The sequence below is a fragment of the Bubalus kerabau genome, chromosome 2, assembly GCF_029407905.1.
Source record: "Bubalus kerabau isolate K-KA32 ecotype Philippines breed swamp buffalo chromosome 2, PCC_UOA_SB_1v2, whole genome shotgun sequence".
Lineage (NCBI taxonomy): Eukaryota > Metazoa > Chordata > Mammalia > Artiodactyla > Bovidae > Bubalus > Bubalus kerabau.
The window spans coordinates 8332057-8346490 of record NC_073625.1 but is presented as its reverse complement, the minus strand read 5'-3'; the positions used below and the strand labels follow the sequence as shown (position 1 = coordinate 8346490).

Here is a 14434-nt window from a genome sequence, read left to right as displayed (position 1 = left end):
CAAGTGACTTCAACACCACGGCGTTGCTACTAGATTTTATGTGACTCTGTGACACACGTCTGCTGTGTTGAAATACATAAAGTAAATATAGAACCACGTGCTACAAGTTTCCACATCTTTTCACAAAGTAGAGCATTTCACCTTCAACTGTCACACTGAAAAGAACTGTGGGCTCTTTGTCTAAGAAAACATTTTTTTCTTTTAACAACCTTAGGCTTCTGGTACAACATTTCCTAAATCTAACGTTTCAACAAGAACAGTACTGCACATGTTTAAGGCAAAATATCACCTGGGAGAATATTAGAAATTTAGAGTTTACAGAGGAAAAATGTCGAGTTTGAGGGTTTGGATCCACAGAGGATTCTGAAGCAAAAATATGAACTGGGAACTCAATGTAGCACTCGCATGTAGGTGTTGCTTAAATAATTCAAAAAGGGGCTACTTTCTAATGACTGTGTAAAACACTCTTGTATATTGATATGAATCTATTACCTACCCTATTACAGGAAAATCAAGTCTAAACATTTCTTTTTTTTTGGTCTAAACACTGATGAGAGCTACAGAGTCAGGATCGGTAGCACATGTGCATGCTAAGTCACTTCAGTTGTGTCCGACTCTTTGCGACCCTGATGAGGAGCCCACCAGGCTCCTGTGTCCATGGGATTCTGCAGGTTAGAATACTGGAGCGGGCTGCCATGCCCTCCTCTTGAAGTGAGCTACGGAAGTCAGGATCAGGAGAGACTGTCTCAAAGGTTCCTACTGTCAAATGCAGACGTGTAGAAATTAAGCCCGTACAGAGTTGGACATGACTGAAGTGACTTAGCAGCAGCAGCAGCGGAACATAAGCGCATCAAGAGCTCGCCTAGAATGTCTCTAGCGGCCCCCAGCACTCGTCAGGAGGCCAGAGTGAATGGAAGTGAAGTGTAAGGAGCACTGAGAGCAGGGGTGGGAGGTGATGCAGCCGCGTGGGAGTCCCAGCCAGGCTCAGAGGCTGGCAGGTGAAGGGCAGGTATGAAGGGGCGGGCAGGGCCTGGGAGGAGCATGCTGCCCCCTGATCTGCCATGGACCCGGGACAGGAACCCAGGCTGAACCAAAAACAGAATGCCCACATGCTCACATGCCTACCACCTCTGCTTCCAAACTGTTCTTTTCTGGGGACAACAGCTACTAAAGATAGACTCCTAACTGGTAACTTGTGAAGGTGTAAAGTCTTCTGTTTGTGTGCTGTAACTGAATCACCTTATGTTTTCTTAAATAACCTACTCTTTTTATTTTTTGCCTCGCCACAAGGCATGCAGGAACCCAGTGCCCTGACCAGGGATCAAACCCTCAACCCCTGCATTGGAAGCATGGACTCCTAACCACGGGACCACAGGGAAGTCTTCAGAGAACCTCTTCTTAACACACGATGACAGCGGTCTCACCGAGCCCCGTCTCCTTTCCTCTTCCTTTCTGTCCTTCCTTCCATCCACCCATCACCTGTCACCCGTCCAAGCAGCCTTTTTCTCTCTCAATAGACACTCAGCCGGCGGCTCGGAAGGGCTGGGCAGAGCTGGGCGCTGCCTACACATGTGAACAGGGAGTCACGGTGTCCACTCTCAACAGACCTCACAAAGAGTGAACAGGGAGCCAAGCAGGAAATAAATCCCTGCACGACGATGTGAGAGCGCAGTGATGAGAAGGCAGGGAGCTTGTGGGAACATAAAGGGAGGAGCCCAGTGGAAGCTGGGGTGGGAGGCGTGGCTTCCTAGGAAGGGACACCTGGGGGCAGAGGAGGGGCAGGAGCCCGCCTGGCAGGGATGCCCGGGGCAGCAGAAATAAAAGGGGGAGGCTTACCAGGCACCTGCCAAGATGCTAACAGGTCCCGGCACAGCAGGAGCCCAGGAGAAGGGATGGTCAGTGTGCGATTACCCAAGAGACCTCAGCCTGACTCGAAGAAGAGCCACGTAAGGACACAGCTCAAGGCAGGCACGTCCAATGGGCTTGGCGTGTGCCGAGTGACCAAGGGCAAGCGGCAGGGCTTAGAAAGCGCTGCAACAACCCCTGACATTCCCCTAGAACACTGATCTCAGTAAGTTTTCATTTTCATCTCATTTTATTTTTGATTAAAAAAAATGTACCCCCATAGGTGTAGTTCCTTCTTTTTATCTTGTCCTCAAGGGCAGGGAAAAAAAAAATCCAGTGTCTCATGCTTCCCTTCTCCATTAGAAAACAGAAGATACCTTCCATCTGGGTAAAAAAATTCTCCAGTTGTTTTTAGTGCTGGGCAGTTTCAAAATCGTAACACTATCTCACTCTATTCTGTTTACCAGTCACAAAACCATTGTCTTTCCTTTTTGAGGTGTGAGCATTAGTGCCCGGGAATGCTGACCAGTGAACTAAGTCACAGGGCAGGGCACCTTGAGTCCAGTCCTGGTTCCGGGGGGCCCCCGGGCACTCCACCTGAGTCCTCAGCCTGCTTTATAATAATGTCTGATTCCAACATTGGGGGCTGTGCCTTAGTAATTATCCCCCTGAGCCCTCTCACTATTAATTTTTATTGAGCAGAACCAAACTTAGTTCTAAAACTTAACTAAAAAAGATAATAAACTCGCTTACCTTTTTTAAGATGAACATTCTGATCAGTACAAACAGCACGCCAGACATGAAACCAGACAACAGTGGAGATATAAACCAAGAAGCAACTGAATAATTAAAAGAAAATCTAATGAATGTTAAAATTCTACACAATTCAGGTCCTATTTACATAAAAAGCAGTAACTAACATACAGCATACACATTAACAAACATTCCTAGAATTATTCACCTTTAACTCAGAACTCAACAACCCACTGACCTCCACATGGGGGTCACCACCCTCAGACACAAACCCCACCCCAACAAGCATGAACTCCTCCAGCCCACCACACACGTGGCCACCCCAGCTCTGGCCTCTGAAGACGGTTCCTCTGATTCCCACTGAGCCCCTTCCTGTGCCAGCTGCGGGGCTAGCTGAAAAGGGGGCCCCGTCCCTTTCATATTCCAAGGGCAGCCTGGCACTGTTCCGCAGCCTCTGGCCATACACTAGAAACATCTGCGGGAGTTTCCAAAAACCAGTTAACGTTCCGGCTCCAGCTACAGAATTCTGATTTCAAAGGTTTGGAAAGGGGTTTGGGCACTGATATCTTTATTGCTGTCCCAGGTAATTCTAAAGTGCAGCCAGAATTGAACCCCTGTTTCAGGAGTCGGGGAACTTAGGTGAGCTTCTGAAGATCTCAGGTGCGTTTCTGGGGAGTTCATCTGAGTTTCCTGGGATCAGGTGAGTTCTCTGGATATTTGTGTCCTGACTGGCAGGTCAGGGGTCTGTTCAGGCTAGGGGTCCTGAGGCCACTATGATTCATAAGACGATGGAGGTGGGTGAGAGAGTGTTTTTCGCAGTCGGCATGTGGGTACTTATGGGGTTTGATGGATTTTCCTCTTGCTGAAGAAGTCAGAGGCAGGAAGCAAGCTGTCAGACCTCTCCAAACAGTTCCCACTGGGCAGCCCGCAGTGCAGAAGGAGCACCCGGTAGGCTGGGAAGGGGGGACTCCTGGATGCAGTGGGGGTGAGCACCTCACTTCCATACTTCCCCATCACCAGGAACGCTGACTCCTGGACAAAGGCCCACAGCTTTTCTCTGACTACAAACTGATTTCAACCAGGTAAATTTCTTAACTCCCTGTGAACAGCACATAAGACACTGGTTTTCAAAGCTGAATGACAATGCGGCATTTGATAAGAGCACCTGGAGTTTAAAACAAAGAAAACCGCCTAACAGTTCACCATCTTTGCTAACAGAAATTTTAAGGGAAAATGTATTATCAGCATACATGAACATTTAAAGGAAAAAACATAATGGTAACTTTTAATAACACTTACTCTAGAAAATGTAAACTTTCCTTCTTATACGTAAAAGAAAATGCCAATTACCAATCTTGACCAGCTCCATCCACTGCACACCTTGGGTACCAATTGCGACGAGGGAGAACCCTATGGTGGCCCCGACGATACAGTGAGTCCCCGAGATTGGGAGCCTCAGGAAGGACGCAATGAGCTGCCAGACAGCTGAGCCTGTGGGTTGAAGACAAGAGACAAAGACAGAGGAAAGTCAGGGACACGGTGCAGTGTCTTAGGTCGCCACAGAAGGAAGAAACCCAAATTACAGTCCTTCTTCCTCACCCCTCACTGGGGTTAATTGTCTCCGGATTGTTTCTTAACAAAGTCCCAACAGAAACCACTCAAATAACTTTAGAAACGTTCTTCAACACGGAAGGGATAATGATGATTTATTCAAGCAAAAGTCTTTGACAGTATAAAAAGAAAAGCCTGATGCCAGCTACAAGTTGACTCTGTCACGTTTAAGCAAGGATGCAGGTGATGAGTCAGTTCTGATGTGAAGTATGGCCAGGACCAAGCAGGAGACTGGAACCAATGAACAAGGAGAAACAGGAAAGGCCGTGTATCAGAGAGGATTCTGCTGTAGGTAACATCTTTTGGTTGCATCATAAGGAGACTGGAGACAGGCTATGTATACTAATCGATACAAAAGAGGGCAAAATACAAACATCAGATCACAGCGTTAGGACTTCCCTGGTGGTCCCAGGCTGTGCTTAGTCGCTCAGTCATGTCCGACTCTTTGCGACCCGATGGACGGTAACCTACCAGGCTCCTCTGTCCATGGGATTCTCCCGGCAAGAATACTAGAGTGGGTTGCCATGCCCTCCTCCAGGGTAGCTTCCCAACCCAGAGATCGAACCCAGGTCTCCCGCATTGCAGGTGGATTCTTTACTGTCTGAGCCACCAGGAAAGCTCCGGTGGTCCAGTGGTTAAGAATCTGCCTGCCAATGCAGGGGACACAGGTTTGACCCTGGTCTGGGAAGATCCCACATATCGAGGGGAAACTAAGCCCATGAATCTACTGAAGCAGCGCTCTGGAGGCTGTGCGCCTCAACAAGAGAAGTCACTGCATAGAGAAGCCTGCGAGCCACAACCAGTGAGTAGCCCCCACTCAATGCAATTAGAGAAAAGTCCGAGCAGCAATGAAGACCCAGTGCAGCCAAAAAAAAAAAAAAAAAAAAAATCACAGTGTTGTACACCTAAAACTGGTATTACCAATATGTCATGTCAGTATACTTCAATAAAAAAAAAAGAGTGTAACCCCATGTTGCTTTTCATATTTTTGCCTCTCCCATGAGAAGCAACTGTGATAGCAAACCCCACACTGGGCACCAACCCCCAGCCCCTGCCCGGCCGCCAGGCCTTTTCGGCCTGTTCCCTCCAAGCCTGCTAACCCTCAGGAGTCAAGAGGATCCCTGGGTTTTGGCTTGTATCCTTTCACCTCAACTTCACCACCCTCTTCCAGGCTTCGTGTTTTTCTAGGCCAGAGTTCACTCCAGATATTTTCATAAGCAGATCAGGTTTTGCAGGGAGTATTAAAAGCATCAGCTGGGGAGAGATCGCCTTCAGAAACAGTTGTTGAAACGCTCACGAAGGGCCGCAGGGGAACAAAGGGGCGGGCTGATAAACAGGGCGCGTCATTAATCCCAAACGTTAATTCTGGAAATCTGGTTGCTTGGCAGCAGCAGTGCCTTCAAACAGACCCCTGGCATTTTCTCCAAAAATATCTGTGCTACAGAGGCTCACGGGAGGTCCCGGACTGTGCAGCAAGGCTGACAGCTGCTCTGGGAGCGTTGGGCACCATGACCTTCGAGCCAAAGCAGGCCGTGACCCCAAGTCTATCCCTGAAACGTGTGTTGGGAGCAGAAGGACCAGCCTGGGGCTGCCAACCTGGTGACAGGCTGGATGGCGGCGCCCACGCTCCCCCGCGGACAGTTCTGTGAGCCGGGACACCTAAGCCCTGGGCTCCTAGGGGGACGGATTGTTTTAAAAATAAAGCCAGAGTTGGGAGTGTGTTACACAGCACAGAACCAGAACTGAAAAAGCAACCTTTATGATTGATAGTCTTACAAAAATTAAAGTAACCCAGTGATGTTATGAGAATGAGAAAAACTGACCTACATGAACTCAGACCATGCGGTTTTCTGTCTTGAAAGCCACTCTCCTCTCCCTGGGCTGACTTTACAACAGGAAGGTTTGTAAGGAGAGGCAGGGGATGGGACTGCCTGAGAGAAAGAGGGAGAAATGACCGGAGGATGGAGGGAAAGACAGAAGCCTTGTGTGCAGGGGTCTTGTGAGGCGAGAGTGGGTGAGAGGCCTCTTCAACCTTGGGGAATCCTGAAAGTGAATGGCATTATATTAATATTAAGAAAAACAGTGGAAAGGACTCCTGTAGAGGTCCAGTGGCTAAGACTCCGAGCTCCCGATGCAGGGGCCCCAGATTCCATCCCTGGTCAGGGATCTAGGGCCCACATGTCGCAACTAGGAGCTTGCATGCTGAAACTCAAGCTCTTGGATGTGACAACCAAGACCTGTGCAGCCAGATCCACACATAGAAATAAATACTTAAAAAAGAAAAACCGTGGGAAACAGATAGTCTAACCTGAAGCTAAAGGTGACCTGCCATGAAGGAAGGGATTAAGTGTGTGATTGGGGCGCAAGGAAAAGAGGGCGGCAGAGGATGAGATGGTGGGATGGCATCACCAACCTAACGGACATGAATCTGAGCAAACTCTGGGAGATAGTGAAGGACAGGGAAGCCGGGTGTGCTGCAGTCCATGGGGCTGCAAAGAGTTGGACACGACTGAACAACACAGGGTGCGAGACAAAGCCTGGGGAGACTGGGGGGTTAAGATGGCATCTCAGACTACGGGCTCCCAGACGATGAAAGAATGGTAGAGCAGGTGTGGGTTACAGGGCGGTGAGGAGACCCAGCACTTCCTAGGGTGCTTCACTGTGATGGCTCGGTGACGCTGTTGTGGGTACTGCTGTGAAAAGATGGAGAATTCTGAATTCTCAGTGGATTTTGGGAACCATGGGTGGTTTCATACTAAGTGGATTGACTACTGCTTTAGGGCTGAGCTAGAGTTCCCAGAGAGGCCATGTTCGAGAAGCCTGGCTGGCGTGAACAACGTCTTCCACCCAATCAACTTAACACTACCATCATGCTATGGGAAAACAGAGACCCATGGGCTTGGGGCAAAGTTCAAGAAAAAAGAGGAAAAAAAAGAGAGTAAAAAAGACAAGGGAGAAAAGGGGAAAAGAAAGGGATGTTGGCTTTAAAAGAGGAAGACTGGGAGAATTCAGGCATTTGAACAGAATCATCTTGATCTGAGCCAAACATAATTATATCACCATCTCAAAACTACCCAGAATTCTCATGTTCAAGGAAACCAATTTTAAATGTCTAGGTAACTCTCATTTCACCAACTCCCAACAAAATAGGCTTTGAGATTCATCTAACCACACATCAAAAAAAAAAAAAAAAAAGAAACCAAAGCAAACAAAATCAAGTTATTCAAGCAAAACCACAAACTGCTTTGGTTAACCTAAATTCTAGTGGAGGTAAGTATACTTCATTCTTTGAGTGGAGAGACTAGGCCAGGGGTGGGAAAACCCCAAAGCTGGACAAGTTATGCTGTCCACACAGCAAGTCAGTGGTGACACGGAGCTCAGCTCGCAGGCCTGTCCACCTGGGGCCCCGGGGCAGCCTCACCAACAAATCTCCTCGACAAGTACCACCACTCCCCACAGGGCCCATCCAACACAGGGAGAAACCGATGTTAAGGCTGAACCTCATCACTCTAGACCACATGGGGTGCTACTCAATACTCTGTAGCGACCTATATGGGGAACGAATCTATAAAAGAAAAGATACATGTGTAACTGACTCACTTCATTATATACCTGAAACCAACACAATATTGTAAATCAACTACATGCCAATATTTAAAAAGACTGAACTTGAGCAATGTTTTTACTTCTCCTTTACTTTCAATATATCTTGTCCGCATCACTCTGACTGGCAAAACCTTAATTTCTGCTTGATATGATTCAGTTCAGTCATTCAGTCATGTCCAACTCTTTGCGACCCCATGGACTGCAGCACGCCAGGCCTTCCTGTCCATCACCAACTCCCGGAGTTTACCCAAACTCACGTCCATCGAGTCGGTGATGCCATCCAAAGATCTCATCCTCTGTCGTCCCCTTCTCCTCCTGCCTTCAATCTTTCCCAGCATCAGGGTCTTTTCAAATGAGTCAGCTCTTCCCATCAGGTAGCCAAAGTACTGGAGATTCAGCTTCAGCATCAGTCCTTCCAATGAACACTCAGGACTGATCTCCCTTAGGATGGACTGGATCTCCTTGCAGTCCAAGGGACTCTCAAGAGTCTTCTCCAACACCACAGTTCAAAAGCATCAATTCTTTGGCGCTCAGCTTTCTTTATAGTTCAACTCTCACATCCATACATGACTACTGGAAAAACCATAGCCTTGACTAGACGGACCTTTGTTGGCAAGGTAATGTCTCTGCTTTTTAATATGCTATCTAGGTTGGTCATAGCTTTCCTTTCAAGGAGTAAGTGTCTTTTAATTTCATGGCTGCAGTCACCATCTGCAGTGATTTTGGAGCCCAAAAAAATAAAGTCGGACACTGTTTCCCCATCTATTTGCCATGAAGTGATGGGACCAGATGCCATGATCTTAGTTTTCTGAATGTTGAGCTTTAAGTCAACCTTTTCACTCTCTCCTTTCACTTTCATCAAGAGGCTCTTTAGTTCTTCTTCACTTTCTGCCATAAGGGTGGTATCATCTGCATATTTGAGGTGATTGAGATTTCTCCCGGCAATCTTGATTCCAGCTTGTGCTTCTTCCAGTCCAGCGTTTCTCATGATGTACTCTGCATATAAGTTAAATAAGCAGGGTGACAATATACAGCCTTGACGAACTCCTTTTCCTATTCGGAACCAGTCTGTTGTTCCAGTTCTAACTGTTGCTTCCTGACCTGCATATAGGTTTCTCAAGAGGCAGGTCAGGTGGTCTGGTATTCCCATCCCTTTAAGAATTTTCCAGTTTGTTGTGATCCACACAGTCAGAGGCATAGTCAATAAAGCAAAGAGAGATGTTTTTCTGGAACTCTCTTGCATTTTCGATGATCCAGTGGATGTTGGCAATTTGATCTCTGGTTCCTCTGCCTTTTCTAAAACCAGCTTGAACATCTGGAAGTTCATGGTTCACATATTGCTGAAGCCTGGCTTGGAGAATTTTGAGCATTACTTTACTAGTGTGTGAGATGAGTGCAACTGTGCGGTAGTTTGAGCATTCTTTGGCATTGCCTTTCTTTGGGACTGGAATGAAAACGGACCTTTTCCAGTCCTGTGGCCACTGCTGAGTTGCTTAGTAGTATTTAATTCCTTACTCAGGACCTGCGTCTGCTTCCAATCAAAGACCTCAACTACTACTCAGACTAACCTGCTGCCACAAAAAAGATGATGGGCCATCCTACACCTGGCAAATGACCTGCACACCCCTGGTGCTACAGACGTGCTGCTGGTGACTCATCTCGGGAGCCGTGTTCTCAGTCCACCAGCATCCGGCCTCCACGGCACGGCTCTCCCCACAAAAGCATGTGCGCTGCTGCAAACAAAGTGGCAGGACACCCCCTCTCGCCCGCACCCCTTGCCCATGCAGACCCGCCGCCTGCTGTGTGTCACCTGGACCTAGAGGCAAGCGGAGAAGGGTCTTGTCAGCTGCACTTAAGGCCCTGCTGCCGGAACCTCTCAGCTTGGTGAGGGAGCACCCGTATGCTGCCATAGGTCTGGGATCAGCATGGGCAGAGAAGGAACCGCTCATCCAGCCAGCGATGCTCTTTCATCCAGGCACCCTGACCCTACCCATAAGAGGTCCTACTGCAAACAGGTGATGTACAAATGGTCTTCTGGCCAGAAAACAAAACAAGCATACCAGATGGAACTCCCAGGGGCAGAATTAGAAAATCTGAACAAAAACCAACAAAAGGATGACAAATGACAGAGAAGACCAACGTTTCTTGAAACACAGGCACTGAAGATTCATTTGGTAACTGCTCTAAAACTTAAACTGAGAATACAAAAGTTAAGCTAATGAAAACTGGTTTTTGGCATCCAAGTTTTTAAAACATCGCCTCAGAACTAATGAAAAATATATGAAAAAAAAATAAACCATCAAGGTTTATAAATAAACCTAACTAAACCTCTGAAACACGTTCACTTTGACGTGTTCTTTCTTTAAGAACTTTCAAATAGCTTTAAAATGACAAAGAGCTATGCTACAAATATCTTTTTTTTTTTTCTGGACTTTTTGAAAAGCACTGACTTAGCCAAAGTCTATTTGAACACATTCAAGAAAGAAATGGTTGCTTGACATTTGGACACTGACCAAAATCATAACATACAGAAAGCACAAATAAGATATAATGAATGAGAAACAAGTCTGAAAAATATACATATACATATATTTCATATATATATATTGCTGAATTACTTTGCTATACACCTGAAAATAACACAACACTGTAAATCACCTATACTCTTATTAAAAAAAAAAAAACTATCAAACCAGTTTTTGAAAAGTTAAAGCAAAAGTCTCATTTATGGGTATGACAGAAGTTGGGCAGAGGAGTGGGTCGGGACACATTCCCACGGGTGGGAAGACCAAGCTACTTACCGACCATGGCACTGACCTCCCCGGCCATGAGCGTCTCCACGGTGTTGTTGTATAGGTTCACGTCGATGATGCCCTTCCGGATGGTCTCTCCGACTTTGGCCCCCAGCAGCACCGAGCCGGTGGTTTCGAAGATGGAAGCCAGGATACAGGCCTGCTTCAAGGTCACCACGCCCGAGCCCACGGCGGTGCCAAACGAATTGGCAACGTCATTGGCACCCACAGAAAACGCCAAGATAAAAGCTATGATAAAACCCAAGATGACCATCCACAGGTACTCATCCATCGCCATTGTGGACGCAGGGCGCTGGGTGCTTTTCTTGTGCGAAAATCTCTGAAATCGGCCGAGCTTGAGGTTCTATGGGGCGTGAGGCTGAGAGTTCCTGTCAACAGTGAGTCTGCTCTGGAAAGTGCCGGATGATGTTGCGGCTGGACAAACTGCTAACTGCTGGTTTTCAAACTACTGTCAGGACAGTTCATTGGGTTGTGTTCAGTCAGCGGTAAAACACATTCCATATTTTCCCTCCTGACCTGGGGAAGCTGTGAGGGCTCCTCCTGTGTCAGAAAGAAAACAAAAGGAATTAGTCACCCCGAGGAATGGGCGACAATGGTCTGTTCTTTCAGGAAGAAGTGTTTGGAGACGACTCATGGGCTCTCCCTTTCGCATGCGTGTGGCCGATCGGACCATAATGCAACGCTAGAAGATTAGAAGCAGGCTAACTTCTGGCCCTGCCACCACCAAAAAAGAGTTGATTCTAAAACTTCAGAGGGTAATCACGCTTTACGATTATAGACTGCCAGGAAGTCCTACTAGGGTACTTTTTACACAATTCGAAGAATATATGTGGCCTTTATTTTAGAAGGAAAAAATTCTGACAGAGGAGCAAAAGAAAAAGAAATGAGAAATTCAGAGTTACAGAGCTCATCAAATACACGGAGCACGCCTAACTTCTTGGAGCAGGGTTACCCCACCGTGGCTGTGACACGGTGGGGTGTGGCTCCTTGCCCACCTGCTCACACACACACTTCACACCGAGCTTACCAAGCCTGTGTCTGAGCACGAAGTGACTCGTCCACAGGGCGACGGGGGAGCAGGAAGCTGCGGGGCTTCCCAGCAGGGTGGGGACACTGGAGTGCAGCCAGCTTGTCAGAGCGCGAGGGAGAGCGAGGCACCACGCCCCGCCTCCCACCTCACCTGGGGATAGCCAGACGCCTGAGCGCAGCCCGGGAGATCACCCCCAGGTCTCCCCAGGACCCCCAGATGTCCTTAGGGTTCCCCTGCAGAGCCCTGGGGAGATCTGCGGGGGAGTCCCAAGGAGATCTGGGGGAAGCCCTGGGGAAATATGGGGGGAGCCCCAGGGAGATCTGTGGGGGGAGTTGCAAGGAAATCTGGGGGCAGCTCCAAGGAGATATGGTGGAGCCCTGAGAATATCTGGGGGGCCCTCCGATCCCCAGGCTTCCTCCACAGATCTCCTTGGGGCTTCCCCCAGATCTGCTCGGGGCTCCCTCCCTAGATCACCCCCTGCCAGATCTCATCTCATCCCCCAAGCCCGCCTGGGCTCACTGACCTCAGGCCTTGCCCACCTCCTCCCCTCACTTGCTCCTGCCTCTTGTATGAAAACCGCCAGCTCCCTCAGCTCAGGGCCTTCGTACCTGCTGGTCCCTGGGCCAGAGACAGCCTCTCTGCCAGCTCACCGCCTGCTCCAAGTCCCTTTCTGCCCAGGCGTCACCACCAGAGCGGGCCCCGACCTTGTCTAACAGCAGCGCCACCCCCCCATGCCATTATCCCTCTCTCTCACCCACCTGTTTGCCTCTTCTACTGACCACCTCATTCATTCGTTCACTCACTCACACCCGTCTGGCTTTATGCATGGGGATTCCCAGCCATGTCCCCAGCACACAGACTAGCATCCAGCATGGGATAAGCCCTAGTCAAGTTGCTCAGTAAGTGAAGAAAGAAGGTATTAGAGAAAGGAAGAAAACTCTTGCATAGGCTTCTTCCTGGGATGAAGAGGTGATGTTACAGAATTAATACATCCGTGAAGGAAAAATATCATGAAAAGCTTCAGAGTTGTGGTGGTCTATTATTACACAGAGTACTACATCTGTGTACTTGGGTGGTTCTCAGCATTGAGAACGATGACTATAAATGCTTATTGAACTGAGTCAGCCTCATACACCATGTCATATAAAATATAACGATCAGTCAACATTAAGGTTATTTAGAGGGAAAAAAGCAGGACACAAAATTTACGTACCTATGAATGTGGCAATGTTAAAGGTATATAAAAGACCCAGAGGTGACTCATTAACAGTGTAACAGTGGTTGAGCTTACAAGCAGTAGTAGAGCTCAAGTTTTTCTTTCCTCCCAAGACTCTATACTGTCGTGACGTGCTTTCCAAATTAAAATACATAAAAGCAAATCAATATATATATAGAACCATCTTTTCAGGAAAAATGATCAACTAAAATGCAGAACCACACGTGTTGGCGGCATGACAGGCCCAGGATGAAGCAGGAAGTATGCCCGACCACCTTCTCACTTTCTAAGCTTTGTAGCCCACGCGACTCTGGAGTCGTGCGAAAAAGACCGCACTGAGTCGATAAATGAAAATACAAAGTCAAACCAGCATCTGGACCAGTATTATCTACTTTGAAATACAAAGAGTTCTAGATGAAGCCTCATCGGTCAGGTCAGGGGGCCCAGAGGCCAACGAGGACAGCACAGGATGCTGTTTACTGAGCGCCCTAGTGGGCCCGTCATTGGGAAGATGCTGAGTGACATGGGATGTGGTCCAGGAAGGGAGACGGATGCTCATCAACAGACACATGTCAGACTATCAGGTGTGGCAGGTGCTAAAGCGGGAGGCCCACATCGTGCAGCCTCACGAGCGCACAGACGGCACACCTGGTCTGTGTGAGCAGGAGGGGGGTCCCCTGCCACCTAAGGATGGGGGTGTCAACCTGGGACTGGGGGGGGTCACTCCAGGCAGTTCCCAGTTGGGAAGGAGTGGCATAAGGGGGGAGATGCAGGCTGGGCTGGACCACACTGCTGGTAGCCACCTGCTAACACTGGGGGGCTCTGTTAGAAGGGTGCTGATGTGCTCAGGCTCCCCTTCCTGGAGGCCCCTGGCCACAGTGCAGAGGGGGGCCAGGATGGAGGCAGGAGGGGACGTGGGGAGACTGCCTCCGAGGCCCCTGCACGGTGCAGGTGTAGATGGGTGTCCTGAGCCAGGGACAGGGTGCTGACAAACGGAAGAGGAGGGATGGAAAGAGGGGTTCCGGTGGCTGATGCCGCTGGGACGCAGTGCTGGCTTGTCAGTGGGGATGGAGACAGGAGTGCTGGGCTGAGGAGTCACCGGGCAGGGTGTTCTCCCATCTGCACTGTGCTTGGTTTTGTTGGTCGGTGGCAGGGTGGGGTCTGGGCACAGCTCACGGCTGGACACCGACACACGCAGGGGGTAAGGCGAGGCCCTCGGGCCGCCTCTGCTTGGACTGAGGGTTCTCACAGCCTTTGTGGTACCCTGGCACTACTTCCAAGCAGAAGTTCTCTCTCCCACTCACATGACCTTAGACAGCTTATCTCCACAATTACATCTATGTTTTCTCCTTCACACTCAACCCCGAAGTTCCGAAGCACCTGGCCGAGGAGAAAGGCCTGCCCCTTTTAAGAGACGAAATCATTTCCATCTTGCGTGATATTTACCCAGCCTACTTCCTATTGCAAGTACCAACACTTTGATTTTCTTCATTGATTTTTGTCCAACATGAGCAAAATGAAGTGCTTAAATAACTACACAACAGGATGCGTTGAAAAACA

At 48.6% G+C, this 14434-nt stretch overlaps 1 protein-coding gene across 3 annotated transcripts in view; it reads right to left on the bottom strand.

The window, feature by feature from the left end:
- Positions 1 to 14434, bottom strand: part of SLC20A2 (solute carrier family 20 member 2) — a 113899-nt gene that overhangs the window by 41189 nt on the left and 58276 nt on the right. For all 3 annotated transcript variants that reach the window (XM_055566991.1, XM_055566990.1, XM_055566989.1), the window contains 3 exons: positions 10617 to 11168; positions 3949 to 4089; positions 2599 to 2684 (listed from right to left, as the gene is read on the bottom strand). In XM_055566991.1, coding sequence (XP_055422966.1) covers positions 2599 to 2684; positions 3949 to 4089; positions 10617 to 10905 — 516 coding nt within the window. In that variant the 5' untranslated portion in view covers positions 10906 to 11168. The remainder of the gene's footprint in view (positions 1 to 2598; positions 2685 to 3948; positions 4090 to 10616; positions 11169 to 14434) is intronic.